The 27,943-nt window shown below is 38.7% G+C and overlaps 1 protein-coding gene across 1 annotated transcript in view; it reads right to left on the minus strand.

Moving 5' to 3' along the window:
- Positions 1-2,266: 2,266 nt before the first annotated feature.
- The window catches only part of LOC134666544 (uncharacterized), a 29,915-nt gene continuing 4,238 nt past the window's right edge, over positions 2,267-27,943 (minus strand). Inside the window, exons 2-9 of the mRNA XM_063523738.1 lie at positions 15,076-15,216; positions 10,827-11,097; positions 8,289-8,572; positions 7,174-7,388; positions 5,582-5,726; positions 4,878-5,247; positions 4,163-4,354; positions 2,267-2,437 (exon numbers count right to left, since the gene is read on the minus strand). Of these exons, the coding sequence (XP_063379808.1) occupies positions 2,301-2,437; positions 4,163-4,354; positions 4,878-5,247; positions 5,582-5,726; positions 7,174-7,388; positions 8,289-8,572; positions 10,827-11,097; positions 15,076-15,192 (1,731 nt within the window). The 5' untranslated portion in view covers positions 15,193-15,216 and the 3' untranslated portion in view covers positions 2,267-2,300. The remainder of the gene's footprint in view (positions 2,438-4,162; positions 4,355-4,877; positions 5,248-5,581; positions 5,727-7,173; positions 7,389-8,288; positions 8,573-10,826; positions 11,098-15,075; positions 15,217-27,943) is intronic.

Raw genomic sequence — 27,943 nt, forward strand, 5'->3', positions numbered from 1 at the left:
AAAAAAAAAGATCTTAGTTTTAATTTATATGCATTTTAAGTTTATATATCTGTAAGCTATGTAATAACGTAAATTTTAAATCATGCTATATACTATGAATTTATAAATACTATGTCCTCCGTACCAAGGCTCCGTCCCCTGTCATGAATGTCATGATAAGTTCACTGGATTTGTCATTAAATTTGTGACCATTGATGTATGTCAAAGAGATCTAAGTTTTATCTTTATTATAGGTTACAACCGGACTTTGATAGAAATCGGCTTCAAAGCTATAGCCCCATTTAGACATGCATGCAATATTCGATATACTGCTTTCTACAACGTAGAATTAATTCATTCGAACGACCAAATACCGCAATGTAACGAATATCACGTGCTAATTTTTGATCCGTCTAAATGGAGCTTCAGAAGCTTGATCGACCGACCAAACAGTCACACAAATGTAACATAAGTTAGAACCATTTCACATGTAACGTTTTGCTAAAATATTTATACATATAAATATTGGAACTGACCTTAAGTACTGACAACCGAAAATGTATGTTTTACATGCAAACGTCACATAAAAATAAATGTTACAATGTTTGTTTTGTCTGGTAATAGCTATAAGTAACACTCTTCACACGACAATCTTCACACGTCAGTTTTAAAATAAGTCATTCTCTATTCACTGGAAAATAATAGAATAATATGGAAGGAACAAGTTTTCAGACATATAAAAATCGAGGCAATATAATTACAGTTACTTAGTACTGGGTGCAGCGATCATAATGTGAATAAGTTGGCTGTCACGGTGAATTAGAGTTTTTATGTTCACCTAAGAATTATTAAGTTTTTGGATCCCAGAAGTGCTAAATAACCACTATGGTTTTATTGTATTGTTTTTGTTTAGCTGGGTACTGTTCTAGAGTACCTATGTTGTTCTAGACAAGTTCATTTAAAAATAACACTGCTCTTTCAAAACAACCATATCCATACCCGTTTAAAGTAAAAAAAACTTGAGCACATTCTAAACTGAAGTACTCAACCTATGAGTTACACCGAACTGATACCATACCATGACAAACGCGTTTTAGCATTTCTAGGACCAATAAGATCTTCTAATTTTTTTTTATCATACTCTAAATGTATGATAAAATGAATCTTATGCTAAGTCTGTTTATTCTATCCACATTCCGATCGCAGCCTGTGTAATATTCCGCTGTATTTTCCCCAACAAATGCTAAGTATCAATATTTACTTATTAGCTCTCAGGGACTAAAATTATAGTAAGTATTTGTCTGAAATCTAGCACCGTAAACAACACTTAAAAGTATCCGCATAACAAAAAAATACTTAACGCTAAAACAGTTAATCGCTCTGTCATTCTGCTAGAGAAGCTACAAGTAGCACAATTTGATATAATTAATAAATCGTCGAAACAAAAATATATATTATCATAATTATAATTGGCATCGACCGAAACATACTGTGGTCGCGGTTGACCGTCTAAAAGTTAAACTAGGCAAGAAAATAATATCAAAATATTGGAAGAGTCATGATCGGCTAAAAGGAAAATTCATTCGCTTAAACTAGATTATAAATACGTCAACGTCGCCCTGATATTTGTTTAAAAGTATAGTAAAATAGTCATAATGACCGCATAAGAGAAAATTAAAAAAATAAGCATTCAAGGATTGTTATTAGTCTAACGGTAATTGATTCCATTGTATTAAGAAAAAATATACTATAAATTGTACTGTTTTGTACTTATTTTATAGACATGTAAATCAACGGCATACAACAACACACTTACACGCATGTAACTTAAATGATAACGGCTTAATTTTCGTCAAACAACGGGATCAATTCACATAAGACTAATTACGGTCCTTAATTCTTTTTTACCATTCACCCATAAACTCCGACACCTTGGCCACGAAACAACATTTGACCAATGGCGGATGGCGTCAGAGTGCACGGTGCACGGGCACGGTTGCTCGTTGCACGGCACACGGCGCACGCTCGGTGCGTGCGAACGTGACCTTCGGGGGAGAGTGCAGGCGACGACAGACACTGCGCGCGAGCATGACACATGACACTCATTTAGACGGTGCGAGAACTCGCATCAGCCCTTACGCCTCCCCCACGACATCAAGCGACTTGCGACGGCGGGAGCGATAACCATAGGTTGGAGCGAAAGGTCCAATCGCTGTGTCACGCTCAATGGATATCGCTCCCGCCGTCGCAAGTCGCTCGATGTCATGGCCGACCCGTACGGAGAGTGCAGGCGACGACAGACGAGAGACACACGGGACACACTAGATCTGCACGACCTTGCGGCGACGCGTGAAGGCCAGCGCGTACTCCACACCCCACACCACCACGCACGACATGATCAGCGCGTTCTGCACGTGGATGCACAGAGCGAAGCTGCCCGAGTAGTCGCGGACGAAACCTGCACAACAAACGAAACGACCCCATTATACTCTGTATATTTAGGTATTTAAATAAAAGTAAACAAAATCTACCCTCAAATGGCTCCATAAGCCAATTGAGGGTAGATGAAATCATTACGTGATCAAATAATGTAGATTAAAAGCAGGTCGTCCAGTAACTGATCCTGGTATTTGGTTGGTTAACCGACGAAAATACGATGTAAGGAATATTCATTACCTCTGTAAGTACCTATAGTAATCTATAAGTACCTATAGTAATCTATAAGTACCTATAGTAATCTATAGGTACTTACAGAGGTAATGAATATTCCTTACATCGTATTTTCTCGGTATCGTTCACATTTGTCCATGCTACTTCAGTCAACCTCAGTACTTCACTACACCTTATAAAACAAAATCCCCGGACGCGTCTGTCTGTGTATATGTATGTTCGCGTTAAACTCAAAAACACCTGAACGGATTTTCATGCGGTTTTCACCTATCAATAGAGTGATTCTTGAGGAAGGTTTAGGTGTATAATTTGTTAAGATTTTGGTAACCCCTGCGTAGCCGGGGCGGGGCGGGTTTAAGGGCACTTTAGTACTGAGACTGACTGAAATAGCATGACACTTTCGTACGTTTCCGCAAAAAATCGATAGGAAAGGTTTATACACTACATCTGTGCTAAAATAATTCATAAACGATTCATATCATAAGAAATCTGTAAAACGATAAACTTCTTTGAAGATTTCTTGTAATTGGGTAGAATTTTCCGAGCCCTTTCCGCTTATTATGACTTATTGCCCTTTTCTGTCCAGTGTCCACTTTGCTAATCGATAATTGTGAGTCTCGGTTACGAGACTATTAGTCACGCTAGCCATAAATAATGGCAGCGCGTCTTAGAAAAAGGAAAACCGTGTTATAAAAAAATATACAATTATGTCTTCATCACTCAGCTGGGTTAAGAAAAGGAAAATGACTTTGTACCACAAGCCAGGACAATATGCAATTCTTTTAAATGGCCTAAGTGCTGCTTTAATTGATAATTGGTCAATTTATTTGAGATTGTGGCAAACCGAGAACTAAACAATACAATATAGGTAAAGGAAAATGTTTGTTTTACTGTGTAACACCGTATTATATGACTAAACAATGACTACATCAAAACTATAAGATGACGAAATAAAACAATTTAGTCGTAGAATGTATGAGGTCCCTTACATTCTACAATTCTTCTCTTTTCGCAAACAATCTAATAACCACGGTCCAAACTTTTTATCGATTCAGTCACAGAGACAAAATGCCATTGAGTAAGAACTTTGATTCGTCCTCAATTTAAATGGTTTCATAGCTATAACGAAAGTTATCCATAAAAATGTATATTTTTCGTTACGTAAAAAAATAATCTTTCGATTAATAGATAACTCCATTAGACTTTAACTCTCTATTAAAATACGGACGCTAGTTGCGGGTCAATGTACGTAATTCTTCGTGCTCAGCGTCCTTACTTTACAATCAATAAGGGCTGATTTAGACGGCGTGCGACCTCGCATGCGAGTTTCATTACATTGCGGTTTTTGATCGGTGAGTTGAATTGGACGTAACCAACATTCTGCAATGTAACTAAAATCGCATGCGAGGGCGCGCGCCGTTTAAATCAGCCCTAAGCGCCACTTTTACAGTTAATAATATATATTTTTAATATTTTAGAGTAATGACGGCAATAATTTCCAACAAGGACTCACCAATAATAGGTCCAATGATGACGACGAAGACTCCCTTGCCGACCATGTGCAACCCGAAGGCTGCCGGCAGCTTCTCGAGCGGGCAATACTCGGAGATGGTCAGCGTGAAGTTGCTCAGGCACATGCCTCGGAAGAACCCGCAGATGGACAGCCAGATCATCAGCGGCACCCATTCCCGCTGCTCCGCGAGCACTGCATATAAAAAACGTACTTGTGAAAAATATCCCCTAAGAATTTTCTCTTTAAATCCGTCGAGTTCCGCGAAAAATTACCTTTTAGATGTGACATCGGAATTTTATACACTGGGGACTCGGGAGATTTCTGATATTGTATACTCGTAAAAACCTCGACAACTCGAGGGTTTAAGACTTGGCCAATGTTTTTTTAAATTTTTATTATTACTTCAAATCTCATGGGGATCTTTGGCGGAGATTTTTATTTAGATAATATTTTTTATATCCTTGTTGCCGCAATATTAAATCAGTGAAAAGCGAAGCGCTAAGGATTAATTTAAGTATAAATTAAGGAAGAAAGTTCTGTTCGCTTTTGTTTTGACTGGTAGTATTCATTAATCTGGGGACAAGGCAGTGCTCTCACCAATTCGAACAAAACAAAGAAACATAGATGTGCCAACCATTACCCGAAGCCATACCTAAAGTCATTGAATTTACCGAGTTTGGGCATAAATTATTATATCAATATGCATATTACTAACCTGATCTCGTAGCCGCCAAAAAGAAAGCTGATACGAAAAATATCATTTTCTTGGATATAGTTGTCCTGTCAAAAATGGGGGGCAATATTAATCGCACCAAAATATCAGTGATGGCGGTCATAGACAGGCAAAACGCAGTATCCTCCATGTTGTAGCCCAAGTCTCGGATAAAGAAGGGCGTCAACATTCTAAACTGCAGCTCCCCGCTCCAAAACAGAGAGAGCCCCAGTAAAAGGTTCAAAAACGACCAGTCTTTCAGTAAATCTAAGTCCATTAAGTCTATGAACTTTCTTAAGAATCCTTTCTTTTTCTCCTCTTCTGGCTCTGATTTTTTAAAAGTTTTCATTTGTATGGCATCTTCGTCAGCTGTCTGAAATGAAAAAAGAAATACAATTACAATAAATGAAATGAAATGAAAAACGTTACAAGCTAGTGCGTGACACAGTATAATAGTATAATGTTCAGCATACTTGGGTTAATACGGATTACAATTTAGCCAGCCAATCGTGATAGAACTTTTGACATCGGATGATGGTAGCATGGCGTAGAAAAACGGGGTCATTCGAAGCATGATTTTTGGATGATATCAGGGGAGTGGGGTAAAATCGTCAAAAATAGATGACGTAATTTATGAACAGTCCCTATGTGAGGTTTGCAATAAAGAGTGTTGTATTGTATGATAGTGAGAAAAGATCATGACCTACATCGAGATAGAGCTGCAGGTAGCTGCCGGTGAAGTCCATGTTGGAGATGTTGGAGATGACGGACACCTTGCGCCGGCGCACCTCGCTCATGTTGGCCGCTGACGTCACGCGCGGCATCGCCGCCACCGACAGCGATGTGTTCAAGCTATACACAACAAAAAATTATTGATTTTAATTGAAGGGATGTTTACAAAAACAACATAACTGCTTAGAGCGGTTGACACTTTTTTAAGAACATTGTTAATCGTTTCAGGTGTCAACCAGTGTAGTCGGTTATGTTGTTTTTGTAAACACCCCTTCAATTAAATCGTACGTCATTACGTTGTACGTGTATGTAAAGTGTGCAAAAAATTGTATTGTAAATATAGTAGCTAGTTTCACGGCCTCCTAGCCTAGTCAGTGGTGACCTGCCTATGTTTCACGGCCTCCTAGCCTAGTCAGTGGTGACCTGCCTATGAAGCGGGGAGTCAAGGGTTCATTATAGGTGGTATTATAAACGTTTATAAAGGGTTTATTATAAACGTATATAATGGTTCCTGAGAGCTGAGTTATTGATATTTTCTATATATTCAAGAATTTATTTAATTTATTTTTTATGCTTTTATTCTATTGATTCATAAATTTACACAGCATTACAGCGGACCAAAGCAGTGCGAATAACAGATAGTACTTATATAAGCAAGGTACATGATACAGTCTAGAAAGAACAAACAGAACAAACGTGAGAAACAAACAATTTATAAAATCGTTTGGCACCCACAACAAGAGCCTTATTGAGCTTACTGTGGGACTAAGTCGATTTGTGTACGATCATCTCATGTTTATTTAAATTAATAAGTTTGTGCCAAACATTTCACTTTTTGGGCGCAAGGCGTAAATGTGAAGTTTATTCTTCCGATGTAGCCCACAATACGGCAGAACCTACTATACACAAGAAAACGTATGAGAACGGCACTTGCTTAAGGCCACGTGATGACCAACTCTCGACCGCGCACAGTCCGTATGGGCTCATTTAGACGATGCGAGAACTCGCATGCGAGTTTCATTACATTTCAGGTTTTGATCGGTCGGTTGAGTTGGACGTAACAGTCCGCAATGTAACTAAAATCGCATGCGAGTTCGCGTACCATCTAAATCAGCCTTATGGCACGCGTGGCTCACTCCGCGATTTCGTCGCTTTGCTACATGTAGCTAAAAGTACATCCGTTCCACACCAATTTTGGTGGATCGCCATAAGCCGCGCGTGGCGCTGTCGCCACCTAGCGGCCATATATGTGCTAATCGTAACAGACGCGTTTTGTTAGAGAGTGAGTCTTATGTCATCATCATCTCAGCCATAAGACGTCCACTGCTGAACATAGGCATCCCCCTTTTTTGAGGGGTGAATGCCATAATCGCCACGCTTGGCAGGCGGGTTGGCGATCGCAGTCGAGTACACCGAATTTGAGGGACGCTGCTGCCCCTCCACTGGTGGTCTTGGACGTGGTTTAAGGATTTACCCGGGTCCTGGACGTAGTTTAAGGACATACCCCCGGGTATGTCCTTATATACCTAGTACCTATTATTTATTCTGTGCTTATGGCGTTGTGTACCTTAAACCTAGTTTGTCCTTCTTGTCGAAGTCCTGCAGCGGCTTGTCGGCGGTGGCGGCGCGCGGCATGCCGACGGTGCGCACGGAGGGGTGGTTGGCGTTCATGTTGGCGTGCGAGCGCTGCGCCGTCAGCTTCGGCATCGGGTGCGCCACCAGCGGGTTGATCTCGAACTTGTCCACCTCCTCCTCGTCGCTCTCCAGTATACACTCCATCTCCTGAAACGGAAAGCGCATCGGTTAAAAACATCGGTCGGACTCTCCCTTAATTGCTCAAAAGTTAACTGGAAGCAGGCGTGGCTCACTCCGCGCTTTGCTACAGATAGCTAAAAGTACATACGTTCGACCCCAATTTTGGGGTTTGCCATTAGCCGCGCGTGGCGCTGTCGCCACCTAGCGGCCATATCTGTGCTGGTCGTAACAGACGCGTTTTGTTCGAGAGTGAGTCTTCTGTACCTGGTACTATTATTTATTCTGTGCTGGAAGAGATCCCTTAAAGGGACGAGTTCGCCTTTGTAATAAGTACGAATGTTATTTTTCCTGTTTTGTTCTGATTTTTGTACAATAAATAGTTTCGCTACTACTACTACTACCTACTAAAATCTAAACATTATGTACAGAGGTATACAAGATGAGGCATGGATAGTTTATTTTTCCTGTTTAGTCGCATCTCAACCCATCTCTTTGGGATAATAGTATACATATGTATTATGTGCATAATATTAAAATAACTTATCAATCTAGGTCAATAACCGGTCTATAAAGCAGTTATTTATAATGTAGGTTTTACAACGAATTGTACAGTCTTGTGTAAAAATATGGTTGCACAAATCATACTCAAAAGATGTCCCATGGCTCTTATGACAGCGAATTAAGTACCATGAGACATATCTTTGAGTAAGTTGTCTACACCCATATTTTTACACTTGACGGTACATAAGTAATATACCTAAAGGCTAAAGGCTATAGTACCTAAAGGTTGTCTGGAAGAGTTCGTTTTTTAGCGATAAGACCGCCTGTTGTTTAACCTCTTCTTCCTGTATTATTTGTATTGTTTTCTGTAATAAGGTGTGCAATGAAGGGTATTTGTATTGTATTGTATTGTAATATGTAACCAACCTTAACAGTCTGCATTTCGCAGTCAACCGGCTCCTCCTTGAGATGCCGCTTGACGGGCTGCAGAAGGCAGGAGCCCAACACGGCGTGGAAGGCGAGGCCGCCGAGGATCACCACCGTCCACCGGAACCCGTACTCCTCCAGCAGTATCTTGACTAGTTGCGGCATCACCATGAGGCCGAAGCCGGTGCCGGCCATGGAGAGGCCGACGGCCTGGCCTCGCTTCTTGGTGAAATAGTGATTCAGGGACACGAAGGACGACGATGACGCAAGCCCTACGCCGAATCCTGGAATTCATAAAACAGTTATTTGATATATGGATGACAGGATTTTGTTTTATGGTGTCATATGCTGTTTCTAGTGCAAATTCGCATTACTGGCCTGACCTACCTACTAAAAACTTTAAAGATTAAAGAAAGAATGTGTAAACTTTACAGTTTACACATAATATAGCTGTAGGTATGCACTATGATAACAGACAAGGAGAAAATGAAAATCAAGGGAAGCTGTAACTTTCGATCGATCACAATAGAACTTTTATTTTTATTCTTCTAAATTATTTATCATTTAAAAATTAACTCTTAATTTTGCTTAAATAATATTGGAAGTAATAAAAATATCATTAAAAGCCGACTTATTTACTACCTAGCACAAATTCTTATAAACGTGCAAAACTCAATTCAAAACAATTCTGTACAGTTATTTCAATTTAGTATCCGGCCCATTAATTTTAATCGAAGTTTAACATCTAAATCCATCTCATCCAGAAAATATGAAACTTTTCTATAAGAAGAACGATATTCCTCGGAGGGTGTACTACTGACTTTGTTGTTGATTTTTGACTGACTAATTGGTTTGTTTTCTTACTCAAGGCTCAGGTGATAGTGCCGCCCACGACAGCAAACCATGACTGTCTATAACTTATTTTTAGAAATGATTGAACTCAATTTACTCTGATATAAATAAAACGCTCTTATAAGGCACACTACTGTAGATATTGTAAACAAACTGGATGAAAACGAAATGTGTACGTAGGCACCAATATAAGTAATTAGCACAAAACGTACGTGTTTATTAGCAGCGATTATTTTAATTAAACGAGGACTACAGGGTCAGCTGACACTTCATACATAGTTTAACCGTTATATAAACGCAACGTATAATATGTATATGTACCTATTGTACCTACTAAGTATTTGGTGTGTAAATTGTTGAAAAAACCAAGACTACAGAATTTTAAATGTGTGGTTAACATCTCCTATATTTAGAGTCTCAGTATATGTGTAGGTTGATAAAATTTCCATGGTAAGACACAATGAGCTTCTTTTACGGACACAGTCAATATATTGATAACAGGCAGGTACATAACAGCCAAAAAAATATTTTATTGATACTGTAATGAATACGCCTTTCAGTTTTTCTGTCAGCAGTTGGATGTTCTCCAAATACGATGAACAGAAATTAAAACGAAAAAGCGGATATTGGTTACAATATTGTGAACTTACAACAAATTATGGTTGAAAGCTCCAAGTAAAATTATACTTGTGGCAGGAGATCCCGCTCTTCCTACCAAAGTTACATTCAAAGTAATCGAAAATATACTTAAATGAAAATCTTACAAACTAGACTTAGATCTAGAAATATAAGATAAACTACGCCAGTTATATTTGACAATACGTTTTTGTAAACGTTACTGTGCATACTAAGCAATAAAACAAATAAACATTTGGAGGTGACGCAAAACGAGAGCCATAACCAGGCTCGTTTTAACGATTCATAAAATTGTTTTATAACAAGGCATTAAATCATTTAACGCTTAGAAGTACGTGTGAATCATAAAATTAATGAACTATTCTTATAGTTTTACGTATTTGAATTAAAAAAAACTATAGATGTATAATAAATTGTCTAAGATTTATCCTCATTACGAGCTAATATAAAATAATTAAGTTTCTCGCGCAAAGATTCTCCATAGCAATCCAGCGCGGGAACGCTGCCTGCGTGATGGGCACCTTAACAAGGGCGCAAAATTTTGATAGGTATTTTTAATTTTTAGCTTTAGTTTTTAGTTGTAGTTAATTTTAGTTTTGTATTCATTTTATAACACTTATTTTACAATAAATGAGTTTATTTTCATTAAGTTTTTTTTAAACATTAGTCTAATATATCTAAAGATTATACTACATTTGATATTTTTAAAGTGATTATGTCATAATACGTAAAATAAAATAGTTTTTTGAGTGTTATGGATTTGATTTTATCCAAGAAAGTATGTAATGTCAAATGTAAATGCGATAACGGTTTACGGTAAAAGGCAAATCGCGGCAGACAATAAACACTTAGGTATGGTGAAAGCAAAGTGAAACTAAATCTCCTAGAAAACACAGTCCATTAAGTTTGCGAACGACCGTTATGTTGAGTTTACTTGGCTCTCAAATATCGGCTTTAGGAACAAAAGCTGATCGTTAATTACAGGTTATCATAAACATGCCGATAAGAGCAATCGTCAACTGCACGTGCGGCCAATGTGATTTAACTTACCCCCTAGAATGCTGTACGTGGCTAAGATATGGGCCATGCTGTTCGCCGGGGCGGTGAACAATAGACCCAGGGCGCATATTGTCGAGCCGACAATGCAGACTTTTCTGTAGGAGAAGGTCTTTATGACAGGCCCCACGAAGAACCCGGAGAAGTTGACGACAGAGTCGAGCGTGCTGGCGATCACGGAAGCGCCCGTCGTCCGGACGCCTAGCTCGTCAAGCAGATCTTTGAACAGGAGACCGAATGACGGCTCCAGTGAACGCGTTGAAAACTGGAACATGAAATGTGCCCAATTCAAAAATCATGCACAAATAGATATATCGCAAAGATATCTTGTTGCATGAACAATATACATATAGCTTAAAAAAAGGTTATGAAAAGGTTATGCAGCTTAAATTGTTTTATTTTATTAATATAATGTCTTCTTGCAGTTATTTTAGTAAAATGTTCCATCTACAATATTCAAGGTACTTTCCCTCCATGTGGCTTAGCCGTGGGACGCCCTGTATATTGACTTAATGGGTAACAAAAATTTTGCTACCTACTGCTTATTCTTGACCTCTTTTTGGCGATGTGATATGATAATATTGACCTTAAAGTTTTTGTCAATAAATACAAATTAGGGCACGTTATTATTTCATTGATCTTTAACGGGCACAAACAATACCATAAATATAAAACATGTAAAGTTTAAAAACCATTAAAGTTTAAGCAATTATTTTTTTGGATTGGTTAGATTGAATTATGTAAGTAGGTATTACGAGGGTCGCACTGAAATATTCGGGAATGGGACACTTAGAAATAACATAATAGAAAGAGGCATATAATTTATAAAAATGTAACTCTTTATAAAACTTTTAAGGTATATTTCATTTGGTTGTCATTTGTATTTAAGAATTACTGGCAATTTGAAAATTGTATGTCGAACATTATTTGAATTTTTGGCAAAGTGATTTTTCCGATCAAATTTTTAAACGGTTTTCAATATGCCCTCAGCGAACAAATAAAAGTTACAATGGGCTTCTGTTATTTTTTTATGAACTAGAGTTCATCGTACGCTCGTTTGCGGTTAAAATTAAATATGAAAGTCACTTTCATTTTATCCCATAGATGATCTTAAAGAAGCATGTCATTCCAAAGCGACGTCAAAAATTAAAATCGCATTTGTGCTGTTAATTAAAAAGACTGCCAAAAAAGTTGCATATCGGCAGATTTCGACATTCCTAAATATTCATATGACAACAGTAAAAAAATATTATATATATATATATATGTAAAAAAAACTTCAATTCCGTTGGCTACTCCACGAATTTCATACAAAACCACTAAGGCTCCAAAATCGCCATACAAAAAGGACTTTGGGATTATGAGCCGTGTGCATTACAGAATGATTACTTTCAAAAGAAAATTTATATGCGTGGTCAGTTTGAGATTAAGTATGCATTAAAATAAAGATTGACTGTCTAGATGCGACAGTATTCTCTATTCCCGACATTTTCAGTGCAACCCTCGTATAACAAACATTATCACAATAAACCTATTAAGATTATGGTAGTAAATAAGGTAATAATGCTTAGTGCCGAAGTATCCAAGGATCAATAATATTCAAGATAACCTCATTTACGCAGTCACGCGCTTTTGCACGTAGCCCACTGCATAAAAGCATAATACCGTCATTGATAATTTTGGCACTACCCAACTACTTATATCTAAGTATAGTATAAACATCTTTACTATCTTATTACTAACTGTAAATGTTACCTATCTATTGATATTGATCACTTTAATGATGACGCGTTAGATAAAAAATGTTATACGAATGATGGCACCAATTTACTCATTGATACGAATACCAACGGCACTGGGGTATCATTTTGTGAAGGCTCGAATCCGATTTCTGAAAAAGTACCTAATTCTTGACGACAAGTGCATGTTGATGATTCATCATTTATTTAATACCATTTTTCGTGTAATATTTCACAATAATATCGTGTTGTTTGATATATAATACCACGGCATGTGGATAAACAAACAGGGAATGATTATCACTCGTCAACATAACTGAAAGCGTTTTAAATTTCTCCCGATTCAACGGAAACTAGACTCCTTTAGATCAATTCAAAGATAAGTATAAAGAATGTCGCGAACGCAATTAGTACAGTCATTATAGATTTTGACCCGTGAATAATTAGTTCTTGGATTTTTTTTTCGTAGGTCCCTCGGGGGGGTCACTGGGAGTGTAAATTCAAAAAGTAGGCTTAATCAGGCTCCTGCGTATATTCAAAAAATGGTTTTTTTTTCCAAAAAAACGGTTTTTCTTCAATAACTCGGCCATTTTTGATTTTACAGTAAAACCGTAAGGACAAAAACTGTAGGAAATTTGATTCTCTACAAGTTAGTCCAGTCATTATATCCAAAAAACCGACCCTTCCCGTGAATAATCAGTTCTTGGTTTTTTTTTCGTAGGTCCCTCGGGGGAATCACTGGGAGTGTAAATTCAAAAAGTAGACTGAATCAGGGTCCTGTGTATATTCCAAAAACGGTTTTTCTTGAATAACTCGGTCATTTTTGATTTTACAGTAAAACCGTGAGGACAAAAATTTTAGAAAATTTGATTCTTTACAAGTTTGGTCCTTACAATTTTTCTTCTAGGATCGATAGTTTGGAAATAAAATTTGAAAAAAGCGACAAATTCAAAATATTCTCAACATCTCGTTTATTTTCAACTTTACGACATAAATGAACAGGACTAAACTTGTAGAGAATCAAATTCTGAACAATTTTGGTTCCCACCTTCTTTCCCCCAAAATCGATATTTTAGAAATTAAACCTGAAAAACGCGACAAATTCAAAATATTATCATTATCTCCTATGTTCCACGCTTTACGGCATAAATGAAGGGAAACAAAGTTGTAGAGAATCAAATTCTGAACAATTTTTGTCCTCACGGTTTTACTGTAAAATCAAAAATGGCCGAGTTATTGAAGAAAAACCGTTTTTGGAATATACACAGGACCCTGATTCAGTCTACTTTTTGAATTTACACTCCCAGTGATTCCCCCGAGGGACGTAATAAAAAAAAATCAAGAACTGATTATTCATGGGAAGGGTCGGTTTTTTGGATATAATGACTGGACTAACTTGTAGAGAATCAAATTTCCTACAGTCTTTGTCCTTACGGTTTTACTGTAAAATCAAAAATGGCCGAGTTATTGAAGAAAAACCGTTTCTTTGGAAAAAAACCATTTTTCGAATATACGCAGGAGCCTGATTAAGCCTACTTTTTGAATTTACACTCCCAGTGATCCCCCCGAGGGACCTACGAAAAAAAAATCCAAGAACTAATTATTCACGGGTAGGGTCGGTTTTTTGGATATAATGACTGTACTAAATGCACTTAAAAGTAATTGTGTCAATTAGCACGTGAGCACAAAAGGTCTGATTAAGCAATGATAATTATGAACAAGTGCCCTGCTGTATACAGAATCGTTTTTCATACAACAAACGGTTGTGTAGGTTGAATGAACTTTATCATTCTATGTTTTAAACAATGAAGCTAAATTACAGACATCATACCATGACTGTTAGTGTTATTAAATACATGGACTTCATGGGCTATTAACGTAGTTTTTTGGTTTTACCTATAAATCAGAGATTAGTGTAGACGTAAGACGTAAGTACCTACGAACTAAAGTCACCGACATAGCCCACCGGATTAGCAAGCTGAAGTGGCAATGGGCAGGCCACATTCTATATCCTTAAGACGAAACAGGAGCTGAGTTTTAAATATTTTAGGTAAATATACCCGTCTTGCTAACGGAAGCGGCTCCTAAAACTAGTGCGATAAGGACAAGGCGAAAAATCCTGCGTAAAAATCTCATAAATCGAGGTTTCGTACTCGACTGTTTCCTCCTCCAAAACTTAACCAATCGTAACCAAATTTGGAAATCTAAATGATTATGAAATTATCTGTGTCGGACCGTTTTGCTTTTTTGGCTAATTGATATCAGTTTTGAATACTACGTCTCTCTTTGCGGCATAGTCAATGAGGCCATTTTGGCCATTTTTGAAGGGCTCTAGCGCCTTAAAAAACAAAAATATAAAATAAAAACGGTCCGACACTATTAATCTGTGTTGAAAAAATCATTGCTCTAGCATCAAAATCCACGGAGGAAACAGTCGAGTACGTTTGTATGGAGAAATGACCACTCCTGTTGGCTCTTAAAGATGTCAGGTACTAATGACTTACATTAACTAAGCTGACACCTAAGCAGACCATCCACGCCCAGCCGCCGTCGGGGGCGACCTTCCGCGTCGCGGGCGGGATCATCTTGGTCTGAGCACCTTTGCTCTTCTCCACCGTCATGTTGAGCCTTCGTCACCTTTGAGCCTGCAACAGATAGAAAATTACTGTCCATATATAATCACTAATATTCAATGATGGCCTCATCTCAAAATTCAAAGTCGCTCAACGAGCTATGGAGAGGGCTATGCTCGGAGTTTCTCTGCGTGATCGAATCAGAAATGAGGAGATCCGTAGACGAACTAAAGTCACCGACATAGCCCACCGGATTAGCAAGCTGAAGTGGCAATGGGCAGGCCACATTTGGGCGCAGAGAAGATGGCCGATGGGGTCGAAAAGTGCTCGAGTGGAGACCACGGACTAGCAAGCGCAGCGTAGGACGTCCACCCACAAGATGGAAGGACGACCTTGTTAAGGCCACCGGAAGACGCTGGATGCGGGTCGCTTCCAACCGGTACGAATGGAGGTCCAAGGGGGAGGCCTATGTTCAGCAGTAGACGTCTTATGGCTGAGATGATGGTTCAATGATGGTCCAATGACGACCCAGAACAGAAATGGCTGGCGAAAGGCCGGAGAAAGAAGAAGAAGAAGATATAATCACTAATATTGTTCACCAAGTAATTATGTTTTCACCAAGGAAAAGTTTTGGCCGAAAGGTGTCAAGTGATATAAATTACATATTTATTGGCTTAATTAATGTTTTATAAATACGTTGACAATGAAAAGTGAATTGACAGACATGACATATGAAGACCGTCGATAATGTGATATGCGGTATGAAATGAGGTTGTAACATTCGTCCGCCTTTAAAGATTTACATGTCCATCTCATCAATTAGCCGACGAGGTGGTTTAATGGCACGCTTGCTTCGACGCGGTGCCATCGGTGTAGCTGCTGTGGCCTCGCTAGCCTCATTCTGAGGTGAGCCAGCTGGACTAACTTCTGGAGCCTCATTCTGAGGTGAGCCAGCTGAAATAACTTCTGGGTCAAGTTCCACTCCAGCTCTTGACCCTGGGCAAGGCATTGCGGATCTATTGGTTCCCAGTACTGGCGTCGATGAGGCAACTGGGACCATAGATGATTGAGAAGTTTGCTCTGCAGGGCTTTCTTCTAGATCAGGCAGACGGGGTCGTATATGATCTGCGTGATACCTCCTCTCCACCCCGACTGGAGTGTTAATGACATAGGAGTATCGATGCGTGCGTCGAGATACTGTGGCAGGCTCCCACCGCGGCTGCTCCCTGCTTCGCACATACACAGCATCACCTGGTCTATAGTTTGGAGTCTGGCCGTCGGAGTTAACATTTGCTTGTATCTGTTTGTATTGTAATGAACGTCTAGCACTTGGTCGGGCATTGTCAAGCACACAATGTAGTTGTCTTCCAAACATTAGCTGGCCCGGGGATTTGCCAGTGGTGCTATGGGGTGTGATGCGATAAGCGAAAAGGAAATGTTCTAAACGTTTTTTGAGGCATCCTGTGCTGGATGACATTCTGGTCTTGAAAGTCCTCACAAGCCTTTCGGCCAATCCGTTCGTCCGTGGATGATAAGGTGACGATTTGATATGATTTATTCCTTTTTCTTTGCAGTAATCCTGAAATTCCTTAGATATAAATTGTGGGCCATTGTCAGACACTAAAAATTGGGGTAGGCCAAAGGTAGTAAAAATGGTATCCAGTTCATCACAGAGTTTGGTTGTCGTAATTTTGGTCATCGGCTTGATCTCGATCCATTTGGAAAAAGCATCTGATACAACTAACCAATATGTGCCCTCGAATGGTCCGGCAAAGTCAACGTGAATCCTTTCCCAGGCTTGATCTGGCATAGACCATGAGAAGATTGGTAAATCTGAAGTATTAGGTCTATTCTCTTGGCATTTGTGGCAAGCCTTCACATGCGTGTCTATATCTTCCTCTATAGTTGGCCACCAAACGTAAAAACGTGCCAGTGCTCTCATTGCTGAAATGCCTGGGTGTCCACGATGCAGATATTTTAGGGTCGCCTTCCTTAGAGTATCAGGAACAATAATACGGCCCTGCCACATGACTATTTTATCTTCTAGTGACAACTCACCGCGCTTTCGAGCATATGGTTTTACATCGTTTGAGTATTGATGCTCACGCCAACCAGTTTTTATAAGATGATATACTTGTTTCAGCGTGATATCTTTGCGTGTTTCTTCTCGTATAACGCTTTCAGATAGTGCAAGATCACCAATGCTGTCAGTCTGCAATCGCGCTACAATTCTGTGAACCTTAAGCTCAGATTTGGATGGCAGTTCTTCTGGGTTGGGCATTCTTGATAAATAGTCTGCGATCAGGTTGTTACAACCTTTTGTATACTTAATGTCGTAATCGTAACTTCCAATTATTAAAGCCCATCGTACTAGGCGATTGTTAGCGAGTTTGGGTAAGTTTCGTTGAGATCCCAAAATGTGTATTAGGGGCTTATGATCCGTGACTAATGTAAATTTCGTGCCGCGAAGGTATTGGTCAAATTTTCTAATTCCATAAAATATTGCTAGGGCTTCGCGGTCTATGACAGAATACTTTGACTCTGCGGGTCGGAGTTTTCGTGATGCGAAAGCGATTGGTTGTTCAATATTATTCCTCATGTGAAAAAGCACTGCTCCGACGCCCTTTTCTGAAGCATCACAGGCTAGATAAAGTGGGCATTTGTCATTGAAAGCTACAAGTGGTTTAGAATGTACAATCATTAACTTAGCACGTTCAAAAGCCTCAGCTTCCTTGTCGGTCCATTGCCATTTCACCCTGTTTCCAGTTAGTGCGTGAAGATCAGCACAGACGCTGTGCAAGTGTGGTATAAACCGCTCATAGAAGTTGACCAACCCAAGGAATGCTCGTAGCTCCTTGGCATTAGCTGGCGGGGAGGCTTTGGTGATGGCTTCAATCTTTGATTTTGTAGGGCGTACTCCATTTTTGTCAATTGTGTGTCCAAGATATTCGACTTCTGGCTGTAAAAAGGTGCATTTCTTTAAATTGACTTTCAATCCGGCTTGTTCCAGTCTTTCGAATACGGTACGTAATGTTTCAAGGTGGTCTTTGTCATTTTTCCCTGTAACCGCAATGTCATCAAAATAGACTGCTACATTTGGCAATCCCTCTAGAAGCTTGTCAAGGTAATGTTGGAATATTGACGGCGCCGTCGAAATGCCAAACGGCATTCTGTTGTAGACGTAGTATCCTTTGTGTGTCGATATTGTCAGGAATTGTTTCGATTCAGGTTCAATTTCAAATTGTAAGTACGCGTCTTTTAGGTCAATTTTCGAGAATTTCTCACCATCCGCTAGACTCTGGCGTAGTTGGTCAAATAAAGGAACAGGGTGTGCGTGTGTTATAAGAACAGGGTTAAGTGTACTGCGGAAGTCACCACAGATTCTGATCTGGCCATTGGTTTTCACCACGTTAACTGTCGGCGTTGCCCACTGAACCGGAGTTATATTTGGGTCTACTTTGGTTATAATTCCTTCTTCGACCAAACGATCTAGTTCAACTTCAATGTTTTTCTTCATTGAAAATTTAATTGATCTGGCTGGGATGTGTTTCGGTTGAGCATGGGGCTTGATATGTATGTTTACTCGATAATCTTTTACTTTTCCAAGTTTGCCGTCGAAGAGAGTTGTATGCTTGTCCAAGAGTTGTTTTAGTGTAATGGATTCGTGTCGAGTTTTCTTGATGGAATAGACTGGCTTTGGGAAATCCATCTGGAACATTTCGCTCCACTGTAGGCCGAACAACATAGGGTCAGCTGACTTCATTACAACAACAGGAAGTAGTTTTTCCTCGTCTTGAATGCGTACGGTAACGTTTGTTAGACCCTTTGGTTTGAGTCTTGTATTTCCATATGCGCGCAAGCTGGGAGCCTTCATGAGGGAAGGAGCTCCGATACGCGCCCACAATTGTGTACTAATAATTGAATAGAGTGAACCGGGGTCCCAGTCCATCGTGCACGGAATGTCGTTAATGAAAACATCAATTTTTTTGCTGTCCTTGCTTTTAGTTTTGCTTATTTGACAGACAACGTCCGTTTCATCTCCGCTGTCGTCTGAGTAGGAAGATTGAGACAAGTGGCTGCTGCTCCCGTCATGCTTAAGTTTGTGCAGCTTGTTTCCTTTAGTAAATGTTGTTTGTTTATAGTTCCGATTAGGTAAGCATGCTTTGCCTGATTTGATGCAGCAATCCTCAAAGTGACCTGGTGTGTTACACTGTTTGCATGTATGTGCTTTGGCAGCACACTGGTTTAATGGATGTCTTTCGGGCTCACCGCATCTCAAGCATTGATGGGTCCGTAATTTGCGCGGTGACGTGTTCTGGTAAGATTTGGGGTTTCTTTTAATCTTATTGACTTTGACGTGTGTGTCTGTATCGCCTTCTGCTCGTTCCCGCGATTGAGCAACGCTAAAAATCTGAGAGAAGGTGACTTCTTTCGTCGTACCATCTTGAATTTCTTGTAGATCCGGCCATTTTTGTTTCAGGTCGATCTGTAATTGTTCGTGGTTAAGCCCGGTTGCAAATCGGTCACGTAACTGTCGTTCTAATAAGTTATCGCTATAGCCACAATCTTTACTTATTTCTTTCAATCTGTTAGCGTAATGTTCCATAGATTCGTTGTCTTTTCGTATGCAGTTCCAAAAGTCCGTTAATGCTCTGTATCGTGTGCGTTTAATTCTAAATAGGTCGAGCAGTTTATTTCGAATATCCGCATATGTACTGTTTTCAAAGTGCGGTGTAAGGGCAACCTTAATTTCGTGAAAGGTCTCCGGTGAGAGGCAGGTAAATAGCAGTTCCTTCTGTATGATACGTGCATCCTCGCCCCAAAGTTTGCATTTGGTTTCGAAATAGTCGATAAAATTTTCAACTGCGGTGTCATCCGGGTTGAATTTGTCGCTCTTAAAGCCGTTGTAAACATTGTTTCTGTTACCGTTCGTGTTCGAAGAGCTGGGCGACTCCGTGCCGTGTGTCGTTGTTGGTGTGGGAGTCGCGGCAGCTGCCTTTTGCTGTTGCGTTAACAGCAATTGTAATATGTCCGAGATTTGTTGTTGTTGTGTAGCTTGCAATGCAAGGAATTTGTCAAATTGTTCGCTGTTCATTTTGTGACGATTTTTCTTTAATCCTCGTCGCCACTGATATAAATTACATATTTATTGGCTTAATTAATGTTTTATAAATACGTTGACAATGAAAAGTGAATTGACAGACATGACATATGAAGACCGTCGATAATGTGATATGCGGTATGAAATGAGGTTGTAACATCAAGTCCAGGCGGTTATGCGACCGGCTCCCTGACACCGCCGTGTTGCATTACATATCGCAGCCATAATGCAATCCAGGTTTCGTTTTTAGATACTTTTAAAAGATGTACTTATGCTAGATTTTAAGGTATGAGCCCTTTACTGACTAATAATAAAGAATACATCGAATGGTAAATAATGCACGTTCATCATGTACGTTTTATGAGAAATTGGTGGTTTAACAAGGTAAACAATTACGAAAAATCTCATGGATAGTTGAACTCGTATCAGGCGAACTTTTTTGACTCTACCAGCCCTGGCTGAAAAATAATCCATCTGATTTAGCGCAACCAAAGCTCAACTATAATTATAGAACCTGTGTAATGTTCGTACTTGGTACACAAGACACTTACGGCCGTAAAAATGATGAAAATAGCGTCTCTACTCGCATGTCAAACATCACAGCACTGATGGCTATACATGACCGTAACTCGCAATCGGCAACAAATGGGTACTTGTAAATTATCAGTTAATATCAGATCTGTGTGCGCCAGCAAAGGCAAGAGTTATCAGGCCGCGTAGCCAAAATGCCAATCGCTTACGCTCCGTAGCGATCGAAACGCAACTGTCTCTGTCGCACTAATATGGAAGAGTGATAGAGAGACACAAAGCGTTTCGTTGTCGAAGCGATAGCGATTGTAACCTTGGCTAGGCCGGCAGTACGAGTAGGTATCGTGGAGCGTGTTTTGAACGCCGGCCGGCGGACCACATCGACAACAAACCAACTGCGAGCGTATAAAAAACTAAGCCACGCGACTGGTTCGTGAAACCGAGTTCTGCGGTTGATTTCTCTGTAGAGCGCAGAGTCATTTTTCCCAGTATAAGTGTGATCTCCGATGGCGTAACGTTTCGGTTCTTTCGATCATCCTTATACCAGTTCGACTGAGGCGATACGCTTGGTAAATTGGGAGTTATAGCCCTGGAGATACGGTACGGGGCAGTGCGTGCCGGAATATCGTATCGTTAATAAGTACACGTGCGTTTGGTAATAATGAGAGCAGATAACATGCAAACTTAACATGTAAACATTTTACAAAAATGTGCTTATCGAAATTATAGGTTCAGAAGTACCTATTTAACAATAGGTACTTGTGAACAAATTCGATATCATTAAAAGATATGTAGGTAATAAAGAAACAGTATCAAATGTAAATCAAGGTTTAAACATGTTTTTTTCATAGTAAACGAAGTTAGATTACCTTTTTAACATTCAATATTCAATCATTGAAGATTAACAACGACAGTAAACATAACTCATAACAACGATGAGTAGACGACGAGCGGACCCCGAGCAATATCCATTTATTAAGGCTCTGGCCTGTACGAATAGGCATGTGATATGGATGATACTTATATAAGAGGCACGTGCTATATTAATAATGCCGTTTCCAACGCGCTGTCTCCAGATCCATGCTCGACATCGCAAGCAGAACGGATTCATTCAATGGCAGTAGTTGAACGACTTACCTATATTTTACTCTCAACAAATCTCTCTCTCATCTCTCAAATAGGTGTGTACCTTACGAACACACCTGAATTAGAACATTACAAAATGTTATTGAAAATATATGATTACTCGCCGAAATTGGCATATACCTAATAGTAGGTACTTAATTTGCAACTTGCAAGTTCGTATCGGCTTCCTGACGCTATTAAAATAGGCGTAGGCATTGAATTAGACATTAAATCGCACACTAACCCCAAGCGAAAATCAAATAATGAGGTCTGCACACATCTGTCTTGGTAACCAAACCGGTTATCATTATCATTTACTTGGCATATTCGCCTTACGTGTGTATCTAACAGGCAAATGCAAAAAAAACATGTTTATCCTGCTGAAGCTCTGAGAAAACCAATTATTTAGATAAATCCGGTGTATGAGAGGAATAGAGGATCGCCGGTGGAGAAGAGCGTGCTTTTCGTGGAGAAATGGACGACCCAGCGACCGCCAAACGTCGGACCGCATAACCGTGTCCTCAAATTGACGCTTGAGCATAATTCGTTCGATCGCACTCTGTAAGGGTTTGTGCACAAATCACGCGAGGTTCGAGGTGAAATCAAAACAGATCACGTTGGGGGTATAACGAGACCTCACGTATATTTGTCTACAGTGAACGAAACTAAGAAACAAATACCTAGATGATACATGAGTAGATACTTTTTCTCAGTTTCGTTAAACATACATCTTCACTCCACACTTCAAATAGCGAGTCTATTTTACGAAATTTTGAAGCACGTGGCCTTGACCGGTCGGATGGAAAAATTTCAAAAAAATACACGGGGAGGAGGGGTAACCATAAACCTCACCAAAATATCACCAAGGGAGAGAGTGATTTGTGCACAACCCGTAAAGTCCTTGCAATGAGTACGGTACGTAAGTACGGTACCTACGATATATCGACATAAAGATTTACGACGTCAATTTGTACAGTATCAGTTAACAGATAGCTAGCTCAACTGAGATGAATATTTAGGTACAGTACAACAGAAGCCAGAACACAAGGTTACAGTCACGGTAGCACGCGATTTCATAAGACCTGTGCTCGAATAAAAACAACATAGGCCGGGTTATCATACTTATCATCTCGGTTAAAAATCGTATGGTTTACAAATAACTCGGATTTACCTAGCCGGAGTGCTGGGACGTCCTAAAATAGCCTACAATCCACTGGTAACCTTGCGCCGTACGGTGTCGCGTGTCCCGCGGACGCACATAGAGTACAATTCCAGTTTCTAGCCAATATTCTCTTGTGACATAATACGAAGAAAACAACCTACTTCGTAGACAATAGGACATTTCATGTAATGAGTATAGTAACTATCCGTTCACATGACTTATTTGCTCATCGGAAACTATTAGGCTCATGGAAACTTTGTTGTAACCGCATCTACAGCAGATTTAATTATGTGGTTAATTATAATTATAAGTATAATGTTGAAAACAAATCTACATATGGCCACATATAACTAAATATAAATGCGATAAATAAATTATACAGTGGTTTAATTGGAATAGGGAGAGGGAAATATTTACATAATTCCACAAAAACTACAATAAATGTGGTTGTTAATTTAAGTTTATATGTTAATTAAAGATACATAAATATATATGTTAGTACTTATATTTTACACTATGGGACTAATCAGTTAATAAAAAGGCTCTGGTCAGACGCAGATAAAATCCCTACCATTTCTGAGCTGAGAAAGGATTTATTATTTATAAAATCACCTATTATTAATAAATAACCTTGATAGTAACCCTATCATAACTTTATATTAGTTTTTGTTTATACATAGCAGTTTGTATGCAAAGGTGCTAAGCGAATAATACAATGTTATAGTACATTGTACAATGTAAGTATAGCCACATAAACTATTATACTATTCATTATACATGCCTACATAAATGCAATAAAATAGAGCGTAAAGAAGGCGGACTGACGTGCATTTGGAATTTGGACTCGCGAGTATTTGGTGCTACATCAAGATCAGCATTTAATATTCGGCGCGCACGCAAATTATGTCGTCTTGCTCTAGTATTTCTAATATGTCAAAGACATACCCATCGTTGTATTGAATAATTCAGATATGCATACATACCAAACCATTGTACCAACATAGTGTTGGTTAATTAATTAATTGAAGTACATTTTTTCCATATCCTTATACCAGTACTAGGTACCACATGTATTTAGGTTGCCATCCTGTAAGCTAAGTTAAGGTTTTAAGCTTAATCGTAAAATTCGTAAATGTAAAACTAAAATGTGATTGCATAAACAAAGAAAATTAAGAATTTGACTTGAAAGTTACTGAATAATGAACAAGACGAAAAAACGGTACAGCAAGGGTCATTAACCCACGCTGGTGCCAGTCACTACGAAAACTTAGTACGTGTGGTTTTGCATGTAAGTATAAGGATCGCGATTTCATCAGACCGATGTAATCGGAATCACGTGCCTTTAGGAATGTTGACACATTTGACATTAGCTCAGTATTTGAAAGTACAATGTTCAGTGCACGGGCGCCGCGGATTATTCCGCTGAGGAAACTGGAGGGTACGCAGTTTTTTGAAGCTTCTTTAACATAATAAAACAATGTAATTAACTGTTGAAAACATATGTTCGTATGCAGAATTTCCTACAGACGGATTTCGCCACATTGAGCTTAGTTTTCTAAGAACACCCTACTAATAAACATCACAGATATTCGAAGTACACGTTATTTTTATATCCCTATCCAAAAAGATGGTCCAAACAGCTCAATTCACTAACAGTTCCCAACAAATATATAAATGAATGAATATGAAAACATTAAATTTATCAGCTTAGTACGAGAAATCTCGATCTCATATTTGCTCTATATCTTTCAATGGAATATTAAATATTTAGTAGGGATGCAAACGTAAAACAAAATTGGTATAGATTCTCCTGATTTCTGTATAATATGTAAATTAAATCAATTTTTTTTTCTAGTTTCATATTACTTTCTATACAAGCATGCCAAATTACAGCTTTCTAGCCCTAACTATCCGGAGCGGCCGCAGACGGACATGGCGGAACTAGATAAGGGTTCCTAGTTCCTAGTTGACTACGGAACCTTAAAAATGGCAATTGTATCGCATGGTAGATATGTAACATAGAAACACATACAATCTTTCAAATCTAGTAGATATTCAATACTTATCTTAACGAATGACGATTAAACTTATCACATTGGAAAAGTGGGTCATTAGGAAGAACTATAATTGCACATTGTCACGTGAAGTGACGATCATATGATATGAACGACAAATAGACAAATGATACAGATTGCTATTGATGCCAATTGATTATCATGATGTTTTGAGCATTAACTTTGATTTATAAGTCTTATCTCTAATTTTAAAATTTGATGCATAAGTGATTAAATTCTAGACTTGTAAAATCTATAGAGGAGTGCGTTGGCATCGTCCGCTCTACATCCATTTACAAGCAATTAACTACTACGAGTACCTACTCTATTCTAGGTGACTTTCATGACAACTTGATCGTCACGTAGGCTCCGTATTCGATTTTATGAACGCACATTCGTATGACTAGGTCTTATACACCTATCTTATAATTGGGTCCCTTTCTTCGCATCTTATATTATTGTCATGTCTTGTCAATATTGGGTATCTTCAAATTATTGTTATCTATCAAAATTCCTCCACCTACGCGACTGCATAGTACTATTAGGATGCCTTATAAATGCAGTGACGTCACAGACACAGATCTAAGTGCTGACGACGACGTAAGTTGGACAAGATTTGCATGAATAACAAATGAGAGAGAAGCCAGAAAAATAACCGAAATACTGTAGCCTCTGTACCCGGGAAAGCTCGTTAAGCTCACCGCTCGTTGCTCAACTCTTAAAGAAGTCTAGCCTAAAGTCCAACAAAAAAGAGACAAAATAAATAAACAGTAACTAAAAGATAACCACAACGGCAAAGGTAGTTGGCCAAAATTTCAAATAGGCAACTATCTCTATATAAGTAGTAGTGAAGGTTTGACAGTGTTCTCAACATATTTAGACAAGTAGGTAAGATAACATGACAAACAGTTCGATATTCGGCCTGGGCTATCCACTGAAATTGTTATTGCAGAGTTGATGCATGCTCTCAAGTACTACATTGAGAACACGTCGGTATTTGGTTGTTTCCTAGACCCGTCAAAGGCGTTCGACTTAGTTTCATAAGACATTTTGTGGGATGAATTGAAGCTGGCTCGGGTACCAACCAAATTAATGTTATAAAGTGAGCAAAATTGTCTTCGCATATGTGCTCGGGTAAAGTTTGAATGCTAATCATAGTCATAAGTAGTTAAGATACCTACTAATAAATTATGGATCATGATGAATAAAATAAATAAATTTAATATCTATGGTATGTATTTCATAATAAATCAAGGCATCACACCGTACATGTGTACCCTGCCTAGAGTGCAAATGAATGAATTTCATTCCATTTATATCGATAACCTATTGTTTTTTAGAATTGTATCACCTATTTCTATTAGAAATTATTTACTCTAGTGTAGTATATAAACTGCTATTAGCTATATTAGACACTACCGTAAATAAATCTAAACAGCAATTAGCGTGCAGAGCGGCTACCGCGAAAATCGAAATTCGCAAATTGCGGGGATCTTTCTCTTTTACTCCAATGAAGGCGTAATTAGAGTGGCAGAGAAAAATCCCCGCAATTTGCGAACTTCGATTTTCGCGGTTATAGACCAGGACGCATGAAACATCCGTAAATCCCCTTCATTTGCGACCGAATGAGGTGGATGTTTCCATGATGTCATTGCATCCAGTGGAAGCTCAATGGAGGGCCTATTTTATACTCTTTCTAATCGGACTGTTTGTAATGGACCTAGTTAAAAAAAAGGTTTTAAAAATCGTTATAAGGATTAAACTAAATGTACTAAGAATACTTAAGTAATATTTAGAGTAACAGTATTCTCCTAATCCTCTTATACTAACCGTAAAACCGTAATGTATGTGAAAAGTGAACCAGGTTAATTGTTTACTAAATCTTCACGTACATATAATTCAATCCCATGCCCATATTAACATATGCGGGATATTTGGACAAAGTTTCGTATTTGTAAAATAAAAAAAAAAAACATCTAACCCGCAATTATGCCCTATTGTTAATTAAACGTTTATATATCTGAAATTATGGTGAATAGAACATATCGACGCTGTGAAACTGTATGTAATTTCTACATTACCTGACACATTCCATATGGCAAAAAAATGGTTGAAAAAATTAAATTGGGTTCGCCAAAGCTCTTTATATAATTTATTTCAGTCCTTTTCCCTGAGAAAGGCTATTGTTAGAAAGCCTGGTTCAGGGTAATATTCCAGCTTTAGCCAGGCCATACATACATACTAAAATACCTCAAGATTGCTATTCATATTTTTTGCAACCGTATAATGAAAGCGTCACGATTTTTAAAAACTCCGCCGGCTCAACCCGCTGAACACCTTAAAGCCATCTTAAAGCCACTTCAGATTGGTAGTTGGGATAAAATTGCGTTGTCTCTCTCAATCCAGTCGGGTGTTACAATATTGTATCAATAATACTATAACAATTGTATCAATAATAATATGTAGTGACGTATCAGGAACTCAAAACAGTAGCAGAGAAGAGAACGGAATGGCGAATACTCCACCGACAAGAGCTAGGCTCTTAAGAACAATGATGATGATGATGAATACTATATTCAAAGTCCATTCCATTTTACTCTGACCGAGCCATGGTAGGTACTCTGATTACACGTTACACATATACTTGCAATATGCATTTAAATGTATATTCCCTGTAGTTGTTTACAGCGAATAACTTTATTTAAACAGCATATAGGTGTACCAGTGTACCTACGTATTTACTCTGAAACCAGGGGCACAGAATAAATAATAGTACTAGGTATATAAGACTCACTCTCTAACAAAACGCGTCTGTTACGATCAGCACAG

The sequence above is a fragment of the Cydia fagiglandana genome, chromosome 8, assembly GCF_963556715.1.
Source record: "Cydia fagiglandana chromosome 8, ilCydFagi1.1, whole genome shotgun sequence".
Classification (NCBI taxonomy): Eukaryota; Metazoa; Arthropoda; class Insecta; order Lepidoptera; family Tortricidae; genus Cydia; species Cydia fagiglandana.